Raw genomic sequence first — 27,964 nt, 5'->3', positions numbered from 1 at the left:
CACAGCAGGAGGCAGGGCCGCGGCTTCACCTACATCACCCGCGGCCCCTCCCAGCACCTCCACGAGGCCCGTCTCACTCCGGTTTATCCGTGAGAACACTGGCCCGAGGGGGTGAGGGGGGCAGCGGGGATTTGAACCCAGCCTCTGTGATCACGTCGAGCTCACGTGTCAAACGGGCAGGAGGCGGTGGGCCACGGGGGAAAGGGGTTCAAGGTCACCAGGCAGGGATACTGAGATGCCTCACGAAACGCAACGGAAGAGTCAAAATCGTTCCGAAAGCAAAAGGCTCCAAAGAGACGGACCAGCGCCCCTGGGGGCCGTGCACGGGCTCCTTGCAGACCAGCTCCACGGCTCCGCTGGCCAGGCCCTTCCCCCTCCCCCAGGCTCCATCCTGACACCCGCCTGATCTCGGCCCTGGGCCCTGGGCCCCCTGCAGTCCGACCTGCTGACCTCACGAGCTCCTCCATGTAGCCCCTTGATCCTTCAGAAATGTGGCCTCGTTCTGACGTCAGAGAGACGGGATACAAGGCACCGTGACCAAAACAAAACAAAACAAAAAAACACTCAGGCGTCGGAAACTGAATTAAGTCTCATTTATTCTAGAGCAAACTCAAAAGGATTTTTTTTGTTTTCTTTTTTAGCAAATCCTAGCACATTATTAACAACAAAAAATCTGTACATTTGCCATGATACACTTGAAAGTGAAACAAATAAGATATAAATACAGATATGGATGTAACATGAAAAAGCCCAAAAAAACCAAAAACCAAAACCAAAAACCCAACCTGGGGGTGTGGGGACCATGCGTGTGAACAGTGCCGACAAAACTATTTTGGTGGCTGATATTTTTCAGAGCATTTTTTTCATCTCCAAATATCATGGTTAGCAAAGTCCTGGTGGGATTCTACAAAGTTCTTATTTGCTGTTCTTTAACGTGTAATATTATGCTTGATAAATTAAGGGCGGTAGGGCAAGAAAAAGATTCAGGAGACAGATCAGGTGCAGCTGCGTGACTGAGAAGCTAGTGGGGCCGTGGCGGGCGGCCCGTGGCTGCAGTGTCCAGAGGAAGGCCGCGCACCTCCCCCTGGGCCTCAGCAGCGGGAGAGGAAGCGGGAGCCCAGCGATCTGGCCCCGGCGGTGGCGTCGGGGCTTTTCGGGGCCCTGGACAGTCAGGCCAACGGGGGAGGCGGACCGAGTCTCGGGTGCTCTTTTCGCCTGTGTTCTGCCGTTTCATCCAAACAGGACGCCTGCAGGGAGGCGGCAAGGCAAGGCAGCTGCAGCTGTCCGTCGGGAGTGGGCGGGCCCCGCTGGGTCGGGACATCAAGGCTGGGCAAGTGACGTTCAAGGCTAGCCCTTTGCGAGCGCCAGGAGGACGCGCGCGGCCACGTTCAAGGTCCTTCCCGAGTGCGGGCGGGGCCGCGGCCACCTGGGCGTCCACGAGCTGAAGGAGAGAGGCCTTTCCACACGCGCTCGCCAGGAAGGGCTCGGAAATAACCCGGCGGAACCCAGGTGCTTCCCCAGAGGAGTCATCAGACGCTGACGATGGTAGAGGACAAGAAAGCCACCCTGCGAGTGACGTAAGAACAAACAGCAATGGACGTAAGGCCTGCGCCTGCTAGGCTCTCAGCCAATAAGAAGCCAATAACGTTTGACCACGTAAAGCGCGCCCCTGACGTTCCCTCAACGGCAGCAGCGCGGGCCCTGCCGCACGTGCAGGATACCCGCTACGCGCACGCACGCACAAAGCGCATGCACGTAGCACGCACGCAGTACGCACGCGCACGCAGTGAAGGCGCCCCGGCCTCTGCTCCCGGACCTCCGTCTTCAGTGCCCATTTCCGCGTAAAGTGTCTGAAGTCGATTCTGAATGAAAACAAGCTACGTTCGGGACTGTGCAGCTCAGGGGTGAGAGCCACACAGCCTGGCAGCTGCAGGGACTGGGCGCCAGAGCAGCAAACACCTCATTAACAAAATGGAAAAGTCAGTTCCGTTTACGGAGGCTACGGTGGAATCTAAGAGACGACAGACGCCTTCCTGACCGCATTAAGAGCTTCCATTTGGGTTGAAGCCTTTTACTCCAAACTTTGTTAACCAGGGTCCTGATCCGGAGTTGCTTTCACTGAAGCAGTGAAACCCTCAAGAATAAATTTTAAAGGGGTAAGTTTCTCACTGAAGAATTTGACTCTAAAACTGTTTCCAATCCTGTTTTTCTGCGATCCACCACACACAATTTTTTCCTTAAAACCATGATTCTCTCAACAGAGGATCAAGGAAGTATTTAAGTCCATAAAAAAAAAAAAAAAAAAAAAATCCTGATACCTGGTCTCCAGATTTTTCTTTGATCTCAATCCCACATTAAACAGAATTCAAAACTGATAGCAGGGCTGCCATGTACCAGACTAACCGAGAACATCTTAGAATCGAGCCGCTTAGGCGCGGGTTGGGGAAGGGAAGCGAGAGGGCCCTAAATCTGCACCACCAGGGGCCGGGGTCACGGGGGAAGGGCTGTTAAATAGTGTTTCCCAGGATCTCGGCAGTAAAACGAGCAGCTTCTCCGGTATCTTCGACGCTGCACGAAGGGCCGTGTCAAGCACACGCTAACCAAGACTGTCGATTTCCCTTGATTTTTGTGTTTGGATTTCATCTCTAAGAAGCCTCTCAAGTGGCAGCTCTGGGGCAGGGGCGGCATCGGTGGGGTTGCTCAGAGGGGCAGGAGCCCGTCCTGGAAGGAGACCGCGCAGGGCGTCCGCCTCCGGTCCAGAGACGGTGAGCACGATACCACGGGTTCGTTAAAAGGCCATCTTCAGACTTCTCTCCCACTTCTTGCCAAGACTTGATTCATATTCCTAGTAGGTCTCAAAACACAACTTACAACGTACAAACCCTTTCATGGTGTCAGTTGTGGAAGGCATCCAGAACCAAGGAGGCCGAGATGAAAGAGAAACACAACTTAACCCCACCTCCTCCAACCTTATTAACTGAAGAGAAAATGCTACTTTCTATCAGGTATCGGCTAGAGAGCTCTGATTTTTAAAAACTGCACCCCACACAGACGGTTTTACGACCTCAGCAGGCTGGACAAGACGGTTTAAGTATGGCTCTTCTTTTCTTACTCCTTTTGTTTTGTTTTGTTTTGTAGGAAGATGCAATGCAGGCCTTGCTTCCTTTACATTCAATACCAGTATGATTCTACACAAAAGCTGGAAGGGATCAAAATACTGATTTTAATAAATATTTGCGGGCCTCCTGGTACTGACTGGGCAGCCGATGGGGGGGAGGGGGAGTTCTCTGAGAGGCACCACCGATTGCTTCCAGGGCTACACGGGGACTCTGGCGCCGCATTAGCTATGCGTGGAGACGTCGGATGAGGAGCTGCTGTTGCTGTTCGTGGTCTGCGCCCTCTTTATGTATAAGTTGAGCAGCTTCATCTGCAAGGAGAAGATACAAACGGGTGAGCAGGAGGAAAAAATCAGAGAGCAGGAAAGAAACCCAGGTGACAACAAAACAGCACGTCCGGTCTTCCCTGGTGGCGCAGTGGTTGGGGATCCGCCTGCCGATGCGGGGGACACGGGTTCGTGCCCCGGTCCGGGAGGATCCCACATGCCGCGGAGTGGCTGGGCCCGTGAGCCATGGCCGCTGGGCCTGCGCATCCGGAGCCTGTGCTCCGCAACGGGAGAGGCCACGGCAGTGAGAGGCCCGCGTACGGCAAAACAAAAACAAAAACAAAAACAAAAAAACAGCACGTCCCTTAGTGGAGAAATTCACTGCACACATTTACTGAGTGCCCACCACTGTTCCAAGCAATCTGCCTGGGGCCAGGGCCACCACGATTGGGAGGTCAGACTAGAGGAGGGGGCGCAAGGGGTTATCACGAAAAGAGGGAAACGTGTTACCACGAGGTGGGCCTCGGGGCTGCAGATCCACACACGTCAGGGGCGAGGCAGCCACTGGCTCCACCCAAGCCAGCAGTAAGAGAGGGTGCAAGCCACACTCCATCCGCATGAAGAAGCAAGCCAAGGCCAGAGGTCAAGTTTTCTAACCCTCACATGTGTGCAGAAGCTGCTCCTTCTCCGTCGCACACCTCCCGAAGCGCGTGGAAACCCAGGCCACCCCCATCTGCCCCCCTGGCCTTCCCACACCCTGGGCCCCTGCCCCACCCACTGTGGCTCGGCACAGGCCACCTCCTGCTGTAGGGAGCAGTGGGCTGGATCTTTCCAGCAAGACTCAACTTCCCTGAGGCCAGACGCTGCGTCACTAAACAACGTGCCCTCAGTGAGGCACAGTGCTTCATGGCGAAAGGGCTTCAAAGCCTGACATCTCATGTGGTTCTAACTCAAGCCCCTTGGACCCTCGAAATACCTAAAGCACCACGTAACACGGTAGGTTCTTATATATTTGCTGAATGCCGCTAACTTCATATGTTGATAGTGTGCCTGATCATATTTAAGAATTAAAAGAAACAGGTATTTGTAGAAGCAGAGTGCCCATAAAAATCTACGCAACACACAACTGGTAAGATTAAGGGAATATTTACTATGCACAGCTCTTTAGCTGCCGTCTCTGAACAGGCTGTGAGGCCAAGTATAAGCCTGCCTAGGGAGGAGCGGCTGGTCCCCGGGGAACCCACGAAGAGACGCTCCGAGTGGAGCGTGTGGCACAGGAGAAAGCGGGGCCCTCGGATGATGGGTGGGAACAGGACCAGCAACCAGCGAGCCCCCGCCAGGCAGTGTCTCCCTGACCCCCAGCAAGGCGTGCTCAGTCACATGGCCGTGGAGCCCGGGACGTGCAGCTGGTGGGAGGGCTCTGCCCGAGCGTGTCTTCGTGCAGCAGCCCACTGGGGGTCCCCCCGCAGATCAGGACCTGTAACGCCTCTTACTCTTTTCAGCTGCAGGGAGTGTGTCGGGAATTTATGCTATGTATCCCAGTCTGTTTTCATCCCATACCCTTCAAAATCTAAACCTTTCGATAGAACAGTCAGTGTGGGGATCAAAGTGCCATCATTGGGCCTCCCTGGTGGCGCAGGGGTTAAGAATCCACCTGCCAATGCAGGGGCACGGGTTCAGTCCCTGGCCCGGGAAGATCCCACATGCCGCAGAGCAGCTGAGCCCTTGCGCCACAACTACTGAGCCCACGCGCCACAACTACTGAAGCCCACGTGCCTAGAGCCCACGCTCTGCAACGAGAAGCCACCACAATGAGAAGCCTACGTGCAACAACGAAGACCCAACGCAGCCAAAATTAAATTTATTAAAAAGAAAAACAAAACCCAAAGTGCCATCATTTTACACAAGGTTCCTAATGCTCTAAGGCTCAGGAGGATACGACCAGGGCCAACCAGGTGCAAGGGAAGCCGTGGTACATTCAACAAAGCACTGGCCTGAGGCTCAACAGGTCCAGCAGAATTCTAGGACCAACTCCAACACTAACTAGTTCTGCGACCTCAGGCAAACATTTCTTGAGCCTCGACTTTCCCACCTGCAAAATGCAGAGCAGTGACACTTGCAAGGTGCTTCCTGCAGCTCCCTGCTCGGAGAACGTGTCCCCTGAGCACCCCACTCCTACTCCTACCTGAGCTGTTCACACTGTTCCTCCCTGCAGTCCACTCCTTCCCTCCCTGTGCAGCTCCCCAATCCTGCCAAGCCCAGCCCAATCTAGTGCCACTTCCTCCAGGCCCCTGACCCAGCAATCAGAGCTCGTCCCACCGTGTCCACTGGTCACTCCTGGGGAGCTGTACAAGCTTCCTCATGTGTCAGTCCTGTCAGGGCAGGATGAGTTCTTGCTCTTCCCATGTGCCTTAGCGTAGTGTGCTGAAGACAGCAGGTTCCTAACATGTACTTGTTGAATCAAAGAGTTTTTTTTTTAAATACATCTTATTGGAGTATAATTGCTTTACAGTGCTTTGTTAGTTTCTGCTGTACACCAAAGTGAATCAGCCATATGCGTACGTATGTCCCCATATCCCCTCCCTCTTAAGCCTCCCTCCCACCCTCCCCAATCCCACCCCTCTAGGTCATTGCAAAGCACCGAGCTGATCTCCCTGTACTACGCTGCTGCTTCCCACTAGAGTTTTTAAAGAAGAAAAAAGTGATCTAGAAAACAGAATAGTTATATTTCTATGAAAGCCTGGTTAAAAATGAGCTGCTAAACATTGCTAATAGTTATTTACAACTCAGAACCCCTATTGTATCTACCTAGTCAAGTCTAGAACATAATTGCAAGTACAAGGAAAAGATGATGGTAATAGAGTGAACGATGTGTATATGTTCAATGGTTTACAAGCTTTACACTGATTATCACATTTGGGCCTCAAAACAATCCTTTGAGGTAGGCAGAACAGGTTCTCCTATTTTACAAATGAAAAGACCAGGGTTCAGAAAGCTTGCTCAATGAGCTGGTATAAATTCAAATGAGAGGATTATAACTTTAGGATGTCAAATGTAATCCACAAAGAAAACAAGTATAGAATATACACAAAAGGAAATGAGAAGGGAATTAAAACGTTTCAGTACAAAAAGCAAACAAACACAAAACAGTAGTGTAGAAAATGAGGGACAAAAAAGCTATAAGGCACATAGAAAACAAATACCACGATGACAGAAATCTCTTATCAGTAATTGCTTTAAATGTGAATGAGTTAAATTCTCCAATCAAAAGACAGAGATTGGCAAAATAGATAAAAAGAAAACCATGATTCAACTATATGTTGTCTACTAGAGACTCACTTTAGATCCAAAGACACAAATAGGTTGAAAGTGAAAGAATGGAAAAGGATATTCCATGCAAACAGTAACCAAGAGTACGGGGTAGCTACACTAATATCAGACAAAATACAGTTTAAATCAAAAAAGGTTACAAGAAACAGATGGACATTACATATTAATAAAAGAGCAATACAGCAAGAAAATTTAATATTTATAATTACACATCTAAGAACATGCCATCAAAATATATGAAGCAAAAACTGACAGCATGGAAGGGAGAAACAGTTTTATAGTAATAGTTGGGAGACTTCAATATTCCACTCTAGAGGACTTGAACAACACAATAAATCAACTAGATCTAAAAGACATATGCATAACACTCTACACAAGAATACACATTCTTCTCAAGTGCACATGAGACCTTCCCAAGATAGACCATATGTTAGGCCACAGATTAAGCCTCGATACATTTTAAAAGATAAATATGATACAAAGTACCTTTTCTGACCACAGTAGATGAACTCAGAAATCAGTAACAGAAAGAAAACTGAATAATTCACAAATTTGTGGAAATTGAACAGCACACTCTTCTTAGACAACCAATGGGTTAAAGAAGAAATCACAAAGGAAATAGGAAAATACCCTGAGACAGATGAAAATGAAAACAACATACCAAAACTTATGGGATGCAGCAAAAGCAGTGCAAAGAGAGAAATTCATAGCTATATAAAAAAAGAAGGAAGATTTGTATCAACAACCTAACTTTATATATCTTAAAGAACTAGAAAAAGAATAATAAATTAAACCCCAAGCTAGCAGAAAGAAGATAATAAAGATTAGAGCCGAGATAAATGAAACAAACAAAAAATAGAGGTAACAAAACCAAAACTTGGTTCTTTGAAAAAAAAAATCAACAAAATTGACAAACCTTTAGCTAAGTTAACTAACAAAAAAAGAGAGAAGGCTCAAATTGTTAAAGTCAGAAACAAACATGGGGACATTATGACTGATTCTACAGAAATCAAAGATCATGAGAATACTATGAGTAACTGTACACCAACAAATTAGGTAACTTAGATGAAATGGACAAACTCATAGAAACACAAAACCTACCAAGAAAAGAACACAAAACACAAAACCTACCAAGAAAAGAAAAGAGAAACCTGAACAGACCCATAACTAGTAAAGAGGTTGAATCAGTAATCAAAAATCTGACAAAGAAAAGCCCCTGACCAGGTGGCTTCATTGGTGAATTCTACCAACATTTAGAGAACTAACACAATCCTTCTCAATTTCTTCTAGAAAACTGAAGAGGAACACTTCTGAATTCATGCTCTGAGGTCAGCATTCTCCTGATATCAAAGCCAGATGAAGACATAACAAGAAAACTACAGATCAATAGCCCTTATGAACACTGATGCAAAAATCCTCAAGAAAAGACTGGCAAACCAGATTCAACAGCACATTAAGAGGCTTTAATGTCATGACCAAGTGGGATTTATTCCTGAAATGCAAGGATGGTTCAACATACAAAAATTGATAAATATAATATACCACATTAACAGAATGAAGGAAAAAACAAACAAACAAAACCCCAGGGACTTCCCTGGTGGCACAGTGGTTAAGAACCCACCTGCCAATGCAGGGGACATGGGTTCGAGCCCTGGTCCGGGAAGATCCCACATGCCTCGGAGCAACTAAGCCCATGCGCCACAACTACTGAGCCTGTGCTCTAGAGCCCGTGAGCCACAACTACTGGGCCTGTGTGCCATGACTGCTGAAGCCTGCGTGCCTAGAGCCCGTGCTCTGCAACAAGAGAAGCCACCGCAATAAGAAGCCCGCGCACCGCAATGAAGAGTAGCCCGCACTCGCTGCAACTAGAGAAAAGCCTGCGCGCAGCAACGAAGACCCAACGTAGCCAAAAATAAATAAATAAAAATTAAAAAACAAACAAACAAAAACCAAAGGATCATCTCAATTGATACAGAAAAAGTCTTTGGCAAAATTCAGTATCTTTTCATGATAAAAATACCGAACAAACTAGGAATAGAAGAAAAGTATAGGCATACTTTGTTTTATTGTGCTTCACTTTAATATACTTCACAGATACCGTGCTTTTTCCCCAAATTGAAGGTTTGTGAACACCCTGCATCAAGCAAGTCCATCGGTGCCATTTTCCAACAGCATGGCTCCCTTCATGTCACTGTCCCATTTCGGTAATTCTCACAATTATTTCAGACTTTTTCATTACTGTTATACTTCTTATGGTGATTTGTGGTCAGTGTTCTTTGATGTTATGACTATAGTTGTTTGGGGTGCCACGAACCACGCCCATATGTAAAGACAGCAAATGCCATCCACAGATGTGTGTGTTCTGACTGCGCGAGAGACCCACCATTCCCGGGTCTCTCTCCCTGTACTTGCACCTCCCTAGTCCCTGAGACACAACAATATTGAAATTAGGCCAATTAGTAACCCAACAGTGGCCTGAAGTGTTCAAGTAAAAGAGCTGCACTTCTCTCACTTTAAATCAAAAGCTAGAAATGATTAAGCGTAGTGAGGAAGGCATACTGAAAGCTGAGACAGGCCAAGAGCTAGGCCTCTTGGGCCACAGTTAGCCAAGCTGTGAATGCAAGGGAAAAGTTCTTGAAAGAAACTGGAAGTGCTGCTCCAGTGAATACACGAATGATAAGAAAGCAAAATAGCCTTACTGCTGATATGGAGAAAGTTTTAGTGGTCTGTACAGAAGATCGCAAACCAGCCACAACATTTCCTTAAGCCCAAACCTATTACAGACCAAGGGCCTAACTCTCTTCCATTCTAGGAAGGCTGAGAGAGATGAGGAAGCTGCAGGAAAAAGTCTGATGCTGGCAGATGTTGGTTCATGAGGTTTAAGGAAAGAAGCTGCCTGCATAACATAGAAGAGCCAGGTGAAGCAGCAAGTGCTGATGTAGAAGCTGCAGCAAGTTATCCAGAGGATCTAGCTAAGATAGTTAACGAAGGTGGCTACATTTAACAACAGATTTTCAATGTAGGCAAAACAGCCTTATAATGGAAGAAGACGCTATCTAGGACTTTCAGAGCCAGAAAGGAGAAGCCAATGCCTGGCTTCAAAGGACAGACTGACCCTCATGAGGAGCTAATGCAGCTGGTGACTTTAAGTTCACGTGCCATTCTGAAAACCCCAGGGCTCTTAAGAATTACGGTCAACCTACCCTGCCTGTGCTCTCTAAATGCAACAACAAAGCCTGGATGACACAGCACAGGTTTACAACATGACTGAGTATTTTAAGCCCACTGTTGAGACCTACAGCTCAGAAAGAAAGATTCCTTTCAAAATATTACTGTTTATTGACAGGGTATCTGGTCACCCAAGAGCTCTGATGAAGATGTACAACAAGATTAATGCTGTTTTCATGCCTGCTAACACAACACCCATTCTGCAGCCCACGGATCAAGGATAATTCTGACTTTCAAGTCTTACTATTTAAGAAATACATTTCGTAAGGCGATTGCTGCCATAGTGCTTCCTCTGATGGATCTGGGCAAAGTCAACTGTAAACCTTCTGGAAAGGATTCAGCATCCTAGGTGCCATGAAGAACATTTCTGATTCATCACAGGAACAGGCCAAAATACCAACATCAACAGGAGTTTGGAAGAAGTTGATTCCAACCCTCCTGGACGCCTTTGAGGGGTTCAAGACTTCAGGGGAGGAAGGAACTGCAGATGGGGTGGAAACAGCAGGAGAACTAGAATTAGAAGTGGAGCCTGAAGATGGGACTGAATTGATGAAATCTCATGATAAAACATTAGTGCATGTGGAGTTGCTTCTTACAGGTGAGCAAAGAAAGTGGTTTCTTTTTTTTCTTTTTTCTTTCAAAGCAAAATTAATTTTAATGAGTTTTTAAAAAAAGAAATACAAAACATGAAATACGTCTCTAAAGAAAGGAATGGGGAGGGTGTCATGAAATCCAAGAAACAGGGAATTGTATCTTCAGAATCCTTGGGAAATTCTGGTTGCCTGATGACTCTGGGGAAGTTGCCTGACTCTGGAAGAGGCAAAGGTTTTGTCTGTTTGTTTGTTTTTGGTAGAGGAGTTGGTGAAATACTTTAAACTGTTCTGCACTCATCCCCAAAGTCTGCATTTTACATCTTGTCTGGAAATCAGTCTTAGTTTGTAATGGCATATATGTGTAAAGGTGCTTTTAACAACAGGAATGTTTAGTGTGGTGTAGAAGGTCTTTGAGCCAAATCCTGCCTTCAGTGTGCGCTTAAGATTCCATTAAAGGAGAGTGGCAACTGAGCTTGTAGAGCTGAGGGTAAAATTTGAATTCTGCTGTAGGAGATCAGAGTATTAGGAGCTGGGATACTGAATTTCACTTTTCCCCAGGCTGACATTGACTTTCCTCTGGAGCATCACCAACTAGTGAGATCTAGTTCAGTTGCATGATTTCTTAATTTTTTCTCCACTAACCCAAATCCAGAGATACAAATCCAGAGCTTAGGGGGATTCATGTGAAAGTGGTTTCTTGAGACGGAATCTACTCCAGATGAAGATGCTGTGAAGACTGGAGAAATGACAACCAAGGACTTAGAATATTACACAGACTTACTTGATAAAGCAGTGGCAGGTTCGAGAGGATTGACTCCAATTTTGAAAGAAATTCTACTGTGGGTAAAATGCTATCAAACAGCATTGCTGCAACAGAGAAATTGTGAAGAGTCGATCGATTCGGCAAACTTCACTGTTGTCTTATTTTAGGAAACTGCTGCGGCCACCTTCACCTTCAGCAGCCACTGCCCTGATCAGTCAGCAGAATCAACACTGAGGCCAGACCCTCCACCAGCAAAAAGATTATGACTTGCTGAAGGCTCAGATGATGGCTAGCGTTATTTAGCAATAACTTTTTTTTTTTTTTTTTTTTTTGCGGTACGCGGGCCTCTCACTCTTGTGGCCTCTCCCGCTGCGGAGCACAGGCTCCGGACGCGCAGGCTCAGCGGCCACGGCTCACGGGCCCAGCCGGTCCGCGGCATGTGGGATCTTCCCGGACCGGGGCACGAACCTGTGTCCCCTGCATTGGCAGGCAGACTCTCAACCACTGCGCCACCAGGGAAGCCCAGCAATAACTTTTTTAAAATTAAGGTACCTATATTGACTTTTTTTAGACATAATGCTATTGCACATTTAATAGGCTACAGTATAGTAAAGACATAACTTTTACACGTACTGGGAAACCAAAAAATTTGTGTGACTTGTTTCATTGCAATATTTGCTTTACTGCAGTGATCTGGACCCGAATCCGCACTCTCTCCGAGGCTGCCTGTATCTCAACATATCAAAAGCTAGATATGAAAAGCACACTGTGAACATTACGCTCGACGGTAAAAGACTGAAAACTTTTCCTTTAAGATGAGGAACAAGGATGCCTACTTTCACCATTTCTATTAATATAGTACTGTAAGTTCCAGCCAGAGCAATTGGGCAGGAAAAGAAAAAAAAAAGGCATTCACATTGGAAAGGAAGAAGCAAGATTATCTTTGTTCATAGATGAAATACAGTTTATCCTTGAGCAACACAGGTTTGAACTGCGCAGGTCCACTTATACAGGGATGTTTTTCAACACACACAGCACTACACCATCTGCGGTCAGTTGGCTACACAGAAGTGGAACCACAGGTATGGAACTTGAGCATCTGCAGAGTTTGTTATCTATGGCAATCCCAGTGGATACCAAGGGACGACTGTGATCTCACAGGTATAAAATCCTAAAGATTCTACAAAAAAACATTAAGACTAATAAAAGAATTCAGCAAAGTAGCAGAATACAAAATCAGTGAGCAAAATTCAACTGCATTTCTATATACTAAAAATGAAAAATCCGGGCTTCCCTGGTGGCGCAGTGGTTAAGAATCCGCCTGCCAATGCAGGGGACATGGGTTCGATCCCTGGTCCAGGAAGATCCCACATGCCGTGGAGCAACTAAGCTGGTGTGCCACAACTACTGAGCCAGCGCTCTAGAGCCCGTGCTCCGCAACAAGTGAAGGCACTGCAATGAGAAGCCCACGCACCCGCAACGAAGAGTAACCCCCGCTCGCTGCAACTAGAGAAAGCCCGCGTGCAGCAACGAAGACCCAACACAGCCAATAAATAAATAAATATATATTTTTTAAAAATGAAAAATCCGAAAAGGAAGTTAAGAAAACAACTACGTTTACAATAGCATCAAAAAGAATAAAATGGGTTTCCCTGGTGGCGCGGTGGTTGAGAGTCCGCCTGCCAATGCAGGGGACACGGGTTCAAGCCCTGGTCCGGGAAGATCCCACATGCCGCGGAGCAACTAAGCTCGTGCTCCACAACTACTGAGCCTGCGCTCTAGAGCCCGCAAGCCACAACTACTGAGCCCGTGTGCCACAACTACTGAAGCCCGTGTGCCTGGAGCCTGTGCTCCACAACAAGAGAAGCCACTGCAATGAGAAGCCCACGCACCACAACCAAGAGTAGGCCCCACTCGCTGCAACTAGAGAAAGCCCATGTGCAGCAATGAAGACCCAATGCAGCCAAAAATAAATAAATAAATAGGAAATTCGGACACCTGCTACAACATGGGTGAACCCAGAGAACATTATGCTCAGTGAAATAAGCCAGTCACGAATAGACAGATACTATATGATTCCACTTATGAGTATTTTACACTCACAGAGACAGAAAGTAGAACGGTGGTTGCCAGGGCCCGGGGGGAGGGGAGGGGGAATATTACGGATTTCAGTTTTCCAAGGTGCAAAGAAGTCAGGAGGTGGATGGTGGTGATGAATATGCATAGTATGAATGTACTTAGTGTCTGTGAACTGTACACTTACAAATGGTTAAGATAGTACATTTTATGTTACCTGTATTCTACAGAGAGAAAGAGAGAGAGAGAGAGAGAGAGGGAGCAGAAAGGAAAGGTTGCTCAAAGTCACACAGCTAGTCAGCAGGGGACAGGTTTTCTGATCCTAAAGCCAGTACTGCTGCCATGGCAACGGGACACTTCTCAGATGCACCTCACAGGCTCCTTCCCTGGCCTTGCACCAGCCTTTCTCTACAGAACCTGATGTCATTTATTAACTTCATTTAAGTAGTGGAAGGAGAGTCTGATAGGCTTGGTAACACACAGAAACTGGTAACTTAGCACCATGTGCTGTCAGCTATCCATTTTGGGGGGCTGGGTGGGAGGGTGTTTGTTTTAGGACATGTGCCGTGTGCTGGAGTCCACCAGGTTCACGTTAACACACCGGAGTTCTCACCTATAAAAACTGTAACGGCCGGGAGCTCTGCGCTGCCCCAGTGGACAGGTGTGCAGCCAGCCTCCCCAAGCCCTCCAAGCCGACCGACATCATCAGTGGGGAGATGGGAATACTGGCTCCCATCAGGACTGGGCTCCAGACCCGAGACCGCCGCTGCAAGGGGCAGCAAGTCAACTGCAGGACAGGGATGAGAAGACACCTGCGTTTTCTCAGCCCCTTGCTGGAGGAGGCACATGAGATGGCAGGGCAGCTCCCTTACTCACGAGAGTAGAAAGTACCAGAAAACCGAGGTCTGGATAATATGACTTTTGGGTGAATTTCCCATTTTACGAATCTAATTCCTTTTGTGAAGACTGTCTGGTGCCGTCCCCACCGCTGCCAGGAACCATCCACGGCCCCCGACGGCGGCCACAGAGGGAGGGGGGCTCCCGGCCCAGCGCACTGCTCGGCACTCTCAGCTCAGGGTCCTGCAAGCCGTGGCCAGGAGGGCTGGACAGGGACCTCGGGAAGTGGAATCAGGGGAAGCGGCCTCCACACCTGCCAGCCCCGCTGCTGGTTTCTGTCTGCGGGAAGAGTCAAGTGTCTCCTTCTGGACCAGTGTTTCTCTACCAGGGCTGATTCTGCCCCGAGGGGACACCTGGCCAGGTGTGGGGACATCAACTGAGGGCGGGGTGCGCTCCGGGGACCTCCACCAGAAGTGGCCCGAGGTGTCGGCAGTGCCGAGGGTGTGAGCCCTGCTCGGGCGAAGGCAGCAGAGCCAGCTTTGCGAGAACACTGTGAGCGGTGATGCTCGGCAACTGTGTCCAAGGAACAGCCCTGCTGAAAAGCCACGAGCTTCACCTCTGTTCCCTTCTTTTCTAAGGAGGAAGGCCAGGCGCTGCAGGCTTTGCGCTTGTGTATCTGCACCCCTGCCCAGGGCCTCTGTAACTTCACGGTGACATGTCTGCCCTGCGGTCCAGGCCCTGGCCTCTCCAGCCAGAGCTCGAGGGTGGCCACCTGCTGTCGCCTGGCGGTTCATCATATGTGAGTTTATTTTTCAACCAACAAGCACTCCAGCCCCCGTCCCCTTCCATGAGCCCATTGTCCTTTTGTCCCATTTTCTGGCCCTGAGTCTAGAAGGAAGGTGAGAGGCAGCCCAGGGAATAAAAAGCCCGGCTTCCAGAGTGAGATCGCCGTGGGCCCCCGGGCGGGTCACGTGCACGGTCACCGTCCTCACCCCACAGGGACCTGGAGCCCCTCAGCCTTGTGTGATGCCAGCAGGTAAACGTCGTTAGTGTTTCGGGGGGAGAAAACAAGCTGGTTTCTAAAGAAAGTCATCTTCCTTTTTGGGATAAACTAGAAGTTCAAAGCTATCGTTTCAAAAACTGGAGCGACAACAGACCGCATTGTACCTTAGTGACTTCACTAAACGGCCGGTCACTTCGTCTTTAGAGGAACGCCTCTGGAGACTAAGGCCCAGCTAGAACGCACGGGCTGAGGAAGCCCGTGCGGAGCCCAGAGCTGCAGGGCAGCAAGTCTGCGACGCGCCAGCAGGCCCAGGTGTACGACCCACCCGTGTAACACTATACACACCTTGCTGCCCGTGAGCTGTGCCAGGTGAGGTTTCAACTCTTCTCCAATTACGGAATAAATCGCCACTAAGCAAAACACGCTGGCCTTACGCACGCTGCTCTCGGTGTTGTCGTAACCCTGCAGTCAGAGAGGGACACAGACAGGAAACGAGATCAAAGCCTTGCCTGACTGTCAATATTTCATCGACGTTCCCACAGATGCCCTCTCGGTTCAACCTCAACCTTGTCAGGAGTGGCCTCGATACACCTGAGCTCTGCCCGTGAACCCCGAGAGCTCTCGCCCTGGAGAGGCCACGTGTAAGAGTGCCAAGAGTGAGCTGCTTCCGGGATGGGAGGCTGGAGGCTGGCGAGCTGGTCTCCTCCACACAGATAGATGCTGTATCACGAGCTGCCAGGCAGCACCAGCCAAGAGACGTCACGAGAGAACAGAATGAGAAAAGGAAATTAAGGGGAAGAATACCTGGCTTCTTTCCTATTTCTCGCCGTGGTAAAGCAAACCTCACATGTGCAAACCCCTTTCAAGAAATGAGAACCACGTCGCTCACTCCTGTGGGCAAAACTCCACTGTCCACGGACTGCAGGGAACATCCGCCCGCAGCCAGAGCTCCGCATCCCTCTCCAGCTGGACCACAACCTGCCTGTCGGCCTCCCCCCACCCCACACCCAGGTGGGACTGTCTGCTCTCCTCCGAGCAGCCCTCTGGACCTTTCCGCCTTTGTGTCTTTCCCTCTGCCTGGAATAAGCCAGTGCTCGGCTGTATGTGTTTAAATTTCTGAGCCCAGCACTCAGCAAACAGCAGCATTTATTAAGTGTAAAGTGATGTCTCTCTACCCTTCCCCACTGAAATCTCTCCCTAGGGCCCAACTCTAAACTATTACTTCTCTGAGCCCGTCTCTCTCTGACACCCCAACCCAGAGGTCAGCCCCACTCCGATCTCAGAAGCCTCTACCTGCACCCCCGTGGCAGCAACTCAGCACACGGCACCCGCCCTCACCCACGGCCGTCTGTACGGCTGTACCAGGTCCTGGAGCGGGCTGGAGACTCCTTGAGGTAGGGTCTCAACAGTGGAAAACACCAAGTCTTCCAGAGTCTACTTAATTCAACGCTTCATGCTCACGAGGGTTTTCAATTAATATTAGCTGGATGGATGAGAGCCAGGACCACTGTCTGATGCTGGGCTCCACGGCCCACCCTGCCCAGGGCTGGGCCCACTGCCATGCAGTAAGGAAGGAACAACGAAGAAAGATCAAAACATGTTCACAGTAAACAGAAAGTTCCTTCTGTGAGCCACAGGCCCGGGCTGCCAGGAAGATCTTCCTGTGCGTTCCGCAGAGGGTGGGCCAGCGGAGACAGAGAAGGGCCGGGTCCGAGGCAGGGGCTGCACCGCCCGCCCGCCCGCCCCTCGGGGGCCCACCTGCAGCAGGCCCGGGATGATGTCTGCGAGGAGCTGTAGCAGGGACTCCTTGGCGATCCTCTCGACGACTTTGGTCTGCATCTTGATGGCGGCCAGGTTGATGGGATAGTCGGCCGTCTGGATGATGGGGCACAGCACTTTGATGCACTGCTCCGGGTGGATGGAGCTGGCCAGCGTGGAGGCCGCCTCCTCGGCAGCCCTCACCACCTGAAACACAGCCCGCGGGTGGGTGAGCTCCAGCCACACCGACCGCACTGCCGCCCGAGTTCACGGGCCCGGGGACAGGCTCGCGTCGCTCCGCGCTGGGCGGGCCCCGGCCCCGGCCCGGCTGCGCTTTCGCACTCCAGAAGAGCCGTGTCCTACTCTCCGGCTCCTAAGGGCCTCAGAAACCTGACAGCCTGGGCCGTCTTCCCCTACTGCCCTCCCCGCGCTCTGCCTGTGCCGTGTGTGCGCGCGCACTCCTGTGTGGCAACAGCTGAGCTGAGCTCAGGGCGTGTCAGGGCAGGCTGGTCCACGCGGGGCGGGCACAGGAGGCGGCAAAGGCTCGGGAGGTGGCTGGCGAGGGACAGGAAGCAGGAGGCTTCTCTGGTGGCCCGCGGGGCTCCTACGGCTCCAGCCCTGCCGGCAAGCGGTCACTAGTCACCAGTCATGCTCAGGGCCTCTCACTCCACACAGACACACACACACACAGACACACACACACATAGACACACACAGATATACAGACACACACACATATACACAGACACACATATACACACACACATATATACACACACACATACACACACACATATACAAACATATACATACACACACATATATACACACTCACATACACACATATATACAGACACATATACATACATACATACACACACATATAGACACACATATACACACATATATACACACACACACATACACACCACACATATACACACATACACATATATACACACACACATATACACACACATATATACACACATATACACACATACACACACACACATATATATACACACATACACACCACACACATATACACACATACACACACATATACACACACACATATATATACACACAGACACGCAGATATACAGACACATATACACACACACATATACAGACACAGATATACACACACACATATACACATATACACACATACACACACAAATATATAGACACATACGCACACACATGCACACATATATACACACACATACACACATATACAAAGACACACACATATACACATATATACACACACATATACAGACACACACACACACACATGGAAATGAGACTATTTAAAGGAAGCCCATCGTGATGTTTCTCCTGCCAACTCCGTCGCCTACGAACTGCGGTTTGTCCCACTCAAGTCCCCTGACAGCAGAGTCCGCTGTGCCTGCATGACCTTTAACCTCTCACCCCAAGAAGGGCAGAGTCGGACAGGCACACGCTCAGCCTCGAGAGCAGCGCAGCAGACGCACCTCAGTTCATTCCTCTACCGAAAGGAGCCTCAATTTTTAAAAATTCCACAGTGGGGATTAACAAAACACCTGCTTTTACAGCTATCTGGATTAAGAACGATGACACAGAAACGACTGTAGCTGCAGAGCCCGTGTGGCTCCGAGCTCGGCCTTGGTGGAGGAACAGCAGAGAAGTGGGGCTGGGCCGCTGAGGTGCCCCATGAGGCTCCAGGGCTCGGTCCAGAGGCCCAGGGCCTACGCCCAGGGCTCTGCCCGGTCCAATACTCACTCCAAAGGGCCACCCCGATGACCAGGCATGAAAGGAAACGAGGCCTGTGTGGGAACACTGGGCAAGGATGCGCCCCGCCAGCCGCTGTGGGGCCCCGCCAGCTCCCTTCACTCTTCCTGAAAGTTGCTCACTTGCGCCAGTGACCTGGCTGGGCAGGTCCCCCTCACCCCCACGAACCCCCGGGGTACCCTGATTACTGCACTTCATCGCTCTGCTGACACCGTCTCCCCACTAGACTAAGGGCCCCTTGAAGACAAGCTCCCATGTTGGCCACCGTTCTGTGCCCATGCCCAGCAGCGTCCATCATCATGCACTAGGTGCTCAGTAAGTGTCCAGCTCATTTCCCCACAGTGTGTGTGTGTGTGCGCGTGTGTATTTAAATGCTCATGACTGGCAAAGTCAGCTCCAGGGCACGCCTCACTGATCTGCATTTCCATGTTCCAACCAAGGAGCCGGTCCAGAAAAGGAGGAGGAAGGCACGATATCTACAAAGGACCAACTTGGGCTTTGGGGAAAATCAGCTGTACAAGGCCCAGAGTGTCCATTCTGGGTGACACGATAGACGGCCAACAGATCTGTTCTTTGGAAAAGAGCCTTGAGTTCAGTTAGTTTTTTCCAGTGCTCGGTTTGTTTGGAGAGGGACAGCATATTGCTTAGAAGGGCTCCATCACGCAACCATTACTAGATGAAGTGCTGTTCTTCCTCCTCAGCTCAGGCGTGTCCCTGAGAGTGTGGTCAGTCCATGGCGGGCCTGGCAGAGCTAGGCGTTTAGTGTGTTACACACGGCCAGGCAGACAGTGGAAGAGGGGGCCCGTCCCTTGTCCAGTCGGGTCCCGTAGTGGGACACCAATGCCCTTCTACTGTAAGAAACCACTGTTGACAGCTGTCACAACATACTGGTCAGAAAGCTGAGTGATACTAACTGATGAAACCTGAGGTCTTAGTTTTTAAACATGGGGAAGAAAATGAAATGAAATACTGGATGATTTCATAGACAATATTCAAGTTGGAAAACACTGATGTAGGGGAATTCAGGAGACCACCAGGAAGTGGGCACAGCTCAGCGGGCGGGAAGACACTGGCCTGGGAGACAGACTGGGGTTCAAGTCCCAGCAGCGCCACTTAAGTCTTGACAGGAGCAAACTAGAAACCTCTCGGCGCCCCTCAGGGAAATAACTGGCCAGGTTCACAGCGAGACTCTATCACAAGGGGTCCCTCCTCCCCCCCAATCTCCCCACGCTCTGCTTATCATCCGGGTCACAGGAGTTACCCTGCAGGGAGCTGCTGGGAAACAGACCTTCTCAGGTCTGCTGAGCTGAAACCCAAACCCAAAGGGAACTTTGTCATATAAAACTCCATGAATTCTTGAGGTCGCTTGCAGGAAGCATTTAATCAAATGTAGGTTTTCTGGAAATGCCTGAAAAGAAAATGCCAGAAGCTGAGCTTTAAGAAGGCCCGTCTGAGGCCCCCTCTTTCACTGAGGTTAGAACAAGTTTCCCAAGACAGATGCTGTTTTTGGCAAGGCAGGTCGGTGTTCTCAACTTCCCTCTACATGCCAAGCTCCCAGCGGCTGGCCCGCTGCCTGATTCAGGGTGAACTTTAGGTTTTGCCCCTGTGTTCTGTGTAACATAAGAAGCAAAGATTGTAAGTGTAAGCAAACAGAGAGCAAAAGTAAACACGGGCAGCAGAGAGGAAGGAGGACAGTACTGTCTAGCAGACAAGGTGGCCAGAGGCGGCAAAGATGTTTTCCAAGGGGGCAGGGATGCTGGCGAGAGCACGGGGGATGAGGCAGCCTTCTGGGCTGTCATCCACCCCAAGTGACCAAGACTGTTCCAGTTCTGCTGACTCTGCTGCAGTCTGGTAAGGAACACAGGAATTCTGCTTTTTCAAAGACACTGAAATAACAGTGTCTAGCTAGGAAAAGCATAATTTCCTTATCTAACTTTCAAAAAAAATGAGATCATTACTCAGAATATTGATGAATGTTTACTTAAAGATAAGGTTTCTGGGCTTCCCTGGTGGCGCAGGGAAGTGGTTGGGAGTCCGCCTGCCGATGCAGGGGACGCGGGTTCATGCCCCGGTCCAGGAAGATCCCACGTGCCACAGAGCGGCTGGGCCCGTGAGCCATGGGCGCTGAGCCTGTGCGTCCGGAGCCTGTGCTCCGCAACGGGAGAGGCCACAGCAGTGAGAGGCCCAAGTAACGCCAAAAAAAAAAAAAAGATAAGGTTTCTTTGAGAGCACAGAACCTGTCAAAATTTGGATTGCGTGTTTTAAGTTCACAGGGTTTGACTGGGCTCTGTCACAGATGCGGCAGCCTAACTGGCTGACTAAAAGCCAGCCAGCCCGCGGGTGTTCAGGAACCATGGCTCCCGAAGGGGGAGGCTGGCGCCACCTTCTGGGAAAGGCCGGGGAGGCCTCACCGAACAGGCCAGGTGCCCGGCGTGTGCCCACCAGCGTGGTGCGCCCACCGTGGAGGGGAGGCTGAGTCTCTGGTGGGGCGGGGCAGGGGTGTGGCTGCTGCCAGCTCAGGCGGGCGCCACCGGGGACCTGAACCCAGCACGCGAGTCCCCCGTCTGCCAGGCCCGGCACCACGGGACGGGGGAGGAAAGGAACAAGCTTCAGGGTCCAAGTTCGGGGAACCGGCTCTGCCATCAACTACTGAGGTGAACGTGGGAGGAGTTTCTTCTACTGCCTGGGCCTCAGTTTCCCTCATCAGTAAAATGAGGGGGGATGGGAATCTAGAATGCTTATATCAGTTTGGAGCGTGAAACCTTATCTCCCAGACCTCGCTGACGGGGACCTTCTCCTGGAAAACGCACACGTACAACGTCAGATGGTAAGGCCTGCACGGATGGTCTCTGACCACACGGCCATCACAGCCCCCGCCCTGGAGAAGCGCATTCAGAGAAACAGCGTCTCGAACGCGGAAAGGCTCCGAGGTGGGAGACTTATTCTATCCCACCCCAAGGGGTAGAATCAGGGCCGACGGGGGACAATGCCGCGGAGTCACAGGGTGGGCGCCCAGGAGGGGGCGTGTCCCCGCCCTGGAGGACGCCTCGGACGCCGGGATGGCTGGCCGCTCGGAGGAGCCTGGGAGGCGGAAGGTGGGCCGCACACAGAGCTCCTCTTCCGCACCTCCCAAATCCATCAGCTCCCGGTGTTCCCGGCCTCAAGTGTGGGAGTGTGACGGCCCCTCCAGTGGAGACGCCGAGAGATTCAACCGACGCGGGAGCCCAGAGACACAGCCCAACGTTTATTCACCCGAATTTCGATAGCCTTCTGAGATATAGTTCGAGAAATGCGGGTATGTCTGCTTTACGTAAAACTGAAAAACCTCAGCCACAATTCTACTCAGAACTGGTCTATTTCTTCACTGGAAGAGGATAAAAGACAGTGTCTTCAGTGTTCACAGTGTCAGCCTCCTTGCCGCCCTGACTCTGAGGCCAGCCCTGCAGGGCGGGCCTCACAGGGCGTCCCAGGTCACCCCGGGTGCCAGCACTTCCGGCGTCCAGAGCTGCATCCCGTCCCCAGCCACGTGACTGGCCAAAGTAGGATGAGGACCCAAGTCTCCAGACTCCAGGGTTCTGCAGATGAGTTTCCTCTCTTAGTAAAACGCTCTGAGGCTATGGGAGCTAAAGGGCAGGCGTCACGTCTGGTCCTAGGAGGCTGGGCCCACCAGAAAGGAGGGGTCGTGTCCCGTCACCCTGAGTAACCGTGGGGCAGCGGCCGCCACCACTCCGGACTGGACACCGTGCCTGGCACGTGCCAACCACCCAGCAGGGTGGGCGATGGGACCTCCACTTGTGGCGGGGTGGGTCCAGCCGTGTCCTCCCGGCCCGCGGCCCTGCCCTGGGCCTCGCTGCCTGGCTCACCGCCGGCGTCCTCCAGAACTGCCCCGGACTCCCAGCGCACTTCTCTCTGGACCCCCACGTGGATTCCTCTGCTCTCACGTCACCTAAGCCGTAAGTCCCTTTAGGTCCGAGCACCGCCCTGCGAGCCGCCCAATAATGGGACATTTACCAATTTGTGTCAGACTGTCTGGCTCAGCAACTTTGACCTTTTAAATGACTATACAGGTCTCTGGTTTTGTCTTTTTGTTAAAAGGCTGAAGGTTACAAAGGAAATAGGGCCTCTGGCCATATCCCAAGACTGGGCCCAAAGAAGACCGGAGACTTAGAATCTAGAAAGGTTGAGGTTTGTTACTCAGCAGCCTCCTCCATTATCCTGAGGCCGGATGACACACAGATAAGCATGCAGTCCACTCCCTGGGCTAACAGATTAGAAACCCAAGGTCCAGAGAGGTGAAATAATCTTTCCATGCTCACACAATGCACTGTTCTTCAGAACCCATTGACACACGGCCGCTGCCCCGAGAGGCTTCTCAGGGCCACTCCAGATGCAGGGGGCCTGGTTGAGCCATGGTCAGAGAGTGATTTTAATTGGTATTTGAAGCACATCAGCTCGCTGAAGTGCTTTCTCTCTGACACACCGCTGCTTTGCTCAGGCTGTGATATTTGCCAAGAGGTCCCCCAAAAGTTCTATTTTAAAAATAAATTTAGGGCTTCCCTGGTGGCGCAGTGGTTGAGAGTCCGCCTGCCGATGCAGGGGACACGGGTTCGTGCCCCGGTCCGGGAAGATCCCACATGCCATGGAGCGGCTGGGCCCGTGAACCATGGCCGCTGGGCCTGCGCGTCCGGAGCCTGTGCTCCACAACTGGAGAGGCCACAACAGTGAGAGGCCCGCGTACCGCAAAAAAATAAATAAATAAAATTAATTAATTAAAAAAATAATAAATTTAGTCTGGCTTTGCTTTTTTAATTCCTTGCAATCATAAAACTAATTAGAAATGATTTCAAAATAAAACCCCGGGAGACATAACAGTGGTTGCTTCATATTTACCTGAGACTCAAACTTCCCCAAACAAGCCAAACCACCTGAGGCTGGATTCTGATGCCTTAAACACCAAGACTGCTGTGGGGCAAGAAATGTCTGGTGACCCCCTGGAGTGACATAAAACGAAGCTGATATTTTCCTCTTTTTAACAGGAAAATGTAATGGAATATTCATTAACGTGGCCGAGGTCAGCAAAAAGTCTCAAGTATAGAACATCTTCAAAGAAACAGAGTTGGTGCTTCTCTCAAGTTTAAACAGAACGTCGAGTAAGGACCCCAGCACTCTGGGTACCACGTGTAAGCCGCAGTGCCTGGGAGCAGCAGCTACTGAAACGAGTGCCTCTGAGACGGTACGGATGTCCGAAGACGGCTTTACGTAGCAATACTGGTACAGTGCCTGACGGTGTTAGAAGCATGCTTCCATGGAGGTCGGATGCTGGACCGAAAACCAGGCTTTCCCCCTCTAGATTTGCCCTCCCACTGACCCCAGAATCGCATGCGAAGTATCAGTGCTCTTCTTAGCCCTAAATCTTCTCGTAATCATTGAAGGAGAGATTCTGTACCAGCCCCAGCAAACGGATTTCAAGTTCTCAGATAAGAAGTGCTAACGTTAATAAAGTTGTTTCTTGAAAAACAGAAAGGGGGCGTAAGATTTTAAAAGGTCACCATCAAGGTCTTCGCCCCCTCCGATGTTTGCTAAAAGCTAACACTATGGTATACCATAGTAACTTCATTAACGAGCTACTGAAACTCAATAGCAAATTTTATTTACTAAAAAGATAAAAATAAGGAGCTAGACAATGAAAGAGATTTACTTATTCAAATAGGAAGTATGAAGACTGTCTAACCTGACAAACACCAACTTTTAATTATTTATTTATTTACTTTTTGGGCCACGCTGCGAGGTTTGTGGGATCTTAGTTCCCCGACCAGGGATCGAACCCAGGCCCTCGGCAGTGAAAGCGCTGAGTCCGAACCACTGGACCACCAGGGAATTCCCAATACCAACTTTTTAAATAAAAACTCTAAAGCGGTGCCCGAATCCTCTATCTTGCTCACTGTAAAACATTTCCGTTAGCTTATGATGAACGATGCCTGAGACAGATTTAGTGCCTGGCACGTTTCAGCGTGTGACAACAGTGTTTTGCACTCACAGCTCCTGTTAAAGACCCTGGGAACACAGTCCCTGGCTTATTGGGTGACAAACAAGCCATCTTATCCTCAGCCCTGCTTTATGCATCTCCCCTAAGGGCCTTAGGACACCTTTCAACTTATAGAAACTGCATTTCAAGACATGCTTCATGGCTACAGCCCCGCGGCCAGAATTACAGTGCGCACACTGGCGGGGCCCCAGCCACAGCGGCCAAGGAAGGACATCCCTGGTGACAAGGGCTGTCACAGCCGCTCTGTGTCCACCTGCCGGTCCACCTCCTTCATCTGCCGAAGCCTGGGTTTTGCCTGTGGACACCAAACCAACTAGCTGTAACGAGGAGGAGAGTTCCCAGAGCTGTCGCCGGGAGGGGCACACTTTGGGAGTGCCAATTAGATGGGAAGAGAGACTGGCCCCTGTCTGACTAGTAACCAGGTCTAGAAACACTTCGGCTCCTTTCCAGTCAATAAATGTGGGGATGATGTGTGAATGTGCCGACGAGAAAACGTAGCAACCAGAGACATACTGTGTGGGATGTGCCAGCAGGATGGCTACCAGACAGACCCTGTGTGTCTAACTATCCGGCCTAAAACCAAAAGCGGATTGGCAAAGCCAGAGAAAGACCCCATAGAAGAATTTTAAAGGAAAAGAAAAACAAAAACGATACCTAACACCAAAACATACAGGTGCCCAAGTTAGAAGCTTCCGGCAAAGTGACAGTGTGACGTTTCATAAGGAAAACGACAAGGGCACCAAGTCAAGGTGAGTCCGAAAGCGTGCAAAGCAGGGGAGGCCTGCCAGTGACCGCACTCATTTCAGAACACAGTGTTTCCGCCACCTGCCTATCAGGAAATCAGTGAGCGCAGCGTGGAGACCCTTGGGTTACAAGAATTCCACAGCAACCGAGTGCTGCTACGCTTGCTTTAAGCAGCAGGTATTTTCTGCTTGTGCCCCTTACGCAACCTAAAGGCCTTCAAAGCTACGCACGTTCTCTCCTCAGTCTCTCGCTTTGCAGGGGAAAACCACAAGATCCCTCACGTAAACAGTAAAGAGCAGCTTCTGGTCACGTATGCTTCTCCAGGTCCACCGTCCAAGTCCTGGAGGTTACGATCAGCACGGCCACTGTAAAGACAGACATCTGCCAAGGGGACGGCTAGTGGCCGCCACACCATGCAGGTAGCTCTGTTTCACCTCCGTGTCACAGTCTTAATATGTCCTCCCCTCTGAAAACAACTGACATCGTACGAATGCAACAGAACACCCGTGTCATGTCGTTTTTTTCATCGTGTATTCTCATTAAGGAGAAGCTATCGTGGTTAAAAAAAAAAAAAGAGCACAGACCAGACCAGTTGCCCCTTAAAAGACACACGACCTGGTTCACATCTTGGTTCTGCCAGGAACTGCCACGTGTGCATCACCTGACAAAGGATGGGACCTCCTGGGCCCTCTTCCTCACCTGGGAATAATGACGGTGACTACTGTTAGCTTACCTGGTGCTCACATTTTTCAAATGAGTTATGTGAAGTGGAGAGCGTTTTGCTCGAACACGAGTGGGTGCTGTCGCCATCAGGCAACCGAGCTGGATCCCGGAAGTGTGAGTGAGTGGTTTGCACACACACCCATCACTCGTGCACCTGTGTGGCACTAGGGCTGCTGGGTGGAGAGATGCCCGGCCAGAGGGACGCCCTCAGCCTCGCTAAGCCTGCAGCTGTGGTGGGAACCTGAGGGGGCCAGACCGGTCTCTGTTCAGTAGCCACGTAACTGCTGAACAGAGGAAAAAGCCATGATTCGGGGTCCGATTCTCGCTGTGAAGAGAAGGACAGCTCTAATCACAGTTCCTTTAATGCACGGCTGTGCTCGCGGGAGTCACACGGGAGCCTAAAGACTGAACTGACACGCGCTTAGGTCTCAACTTCGGGGTCGAACCCACCGTTTCGCCAAGTTAAGTTTTCCAAACCTGGAACTAGACGGTTGTTTGCCACAGTGCCTTCCACTGGCAGGTGTCCCTGAAACCATCTCCCTTTAGGACGCTCCACCCACCCCGCCCCCCAGCTCTCGATACGCAGAGGACTGCGGATGTCAGATCCCGGACAGCCCAGCAAGCGACTGGACGAGGATGCACGGACTGTCCTCTACGTGCACACGCGTCGGGCCCAGAACCGCGCCCTCCCTACCCCGTGACGGGAGCCCGAGGAAAGTGCGGATGCCTCATGCGTCCGGATGCCTCATGCGTCGGATGCTAATGCGTCCGGAGCCCGCAGAGCGGGCGGGCCGCGTCCAGTCCTGCGAGCCCGCGGGGGTAGCCCGCCTGCACGCGCCGGCCTCACCTAGCTCTCCCGTGGGTGGCGTGGGGTGACAGCCCCCCGAGGAGAGCGGGGCCCTGTGGGTGAGGGAGCCTGGCCGAGGGCCCAAGGCGAGGCTCGCGTGTCTCTATCCCCACCCTGACCGCAGGGGAAAGGGCAGACCCGCCCGGACGAGGCTCGCAGAGCCCTGCCGCCGGGGCCCTGCGGGGCGCCGGGCCCGCAGCGCCGCTCAGACCCCGCGGTGGCAGGGCTGTGCGCTGGAGGCTGGCTCACCTCCTTGTGGGAGTCTTTGTGGGCTTCCAGCGTCTTCATGATCGTCAGCTCCGCGTAGTGTTTAAACCTCGCTGGCTGGCTTCTCAAGGTCTCCCGCAGCACCCTGAGTGCCAGCGCGCGGATGGAGTGCTGGGGCAGAGGAGAGACGGACATCAGCAAACGCCACGCGGCGCCTCTCTGCACACACGGCCAGCGGGGCCCCGAGACCGGCTCCCAGGCCTGGATCCCTGGCGCCCTGCAGGCACCGCGACACGGACGCCAGGCTTCCTGGACGGAGGCTCCCAGATGGCCGGCTCCACAAGGGTGGGCACTGTGCCTGTGGGGACATCCCGGGACCCGGCACCTGAGAGGGACCCCAGGAAGGCTTCCTGAACGAGACCAAATGAGGATGGCTGGTAAGTTCACTATGAGTCTCCCGGGGGCGGCTCCAGATTTCCTGAGGCTCAGGTGTGTATCTGTAAACTATGTAAAAGGACAGGTAAAGGGCACCTACACGTTTCATCGACACGACCTGCCAGACAGTGGACTCGCTCAGGACAGTGGGAGACCTGCCGATATTCCTGACCTTCTACGTGAGCAGGTCATGGGGGAGGGGAACGTGTACAG

At 51.1% G+C, this 27,964-nt stretch overlaps 1 protein-coding gene across 5 annotated transcripts in view; it reads right to left on the bottom strand.

The window, feature by feature from the left end:
- Positions 1–594: 594 nt before the first annotated feature.
- Positions 595–27,964, bottom strand: part of CLASP1 (cytoplasmic linker associated protein 1) — a 269,568-nt gene continuing 242,198 nt past the window's right edge. For all 5 annotated transcript variants that reach the window (XM_060106469.1, XM_060106471.1, XM_060106468.1 and 2 more), the window contains 4 exons: positions 27,359–27,487; positions 16,971–17,177; positions 15,558–15,674; positions 595–3,427 (listed from right to left, as the gene is read on the bottom strand). In XM_060106469.1, coding sequence (XP_059962452.1) covers positions 3,341–3,427; positions 15,558–15,674; positions 16,971–17,177; positions 27,359–27,487 — 540 coding nt within the window. In that variant the 3' untranslated portion in view covers positions 595–3,340. The remainder of the gene's footprint in view (positions 3,428–15,557; positions 15,675–16,970; positions 17,178–27,358; positions 27,488–27,964) is intronic.

Source organism: Mesoplodon densirostris, chromosome 8 (genome assembly GCF_025265405.1).
Source record: "Mesoplodon densirostris isolate mMesDen1 chromosome 8, mMesDen1 primary haplotype, whole genome shotgun sequence".
NCBI lineage: Eukaryota > Metazoa > Chordata > Mammalia > Artiodactyla > Ziphiidae > Mesoplodon > Mesoplodon densirostris.
Note: the sequence above shows the minus strand (reverse complement) of the source record. Positions and strands in the feature narration are given on the sequence as shown.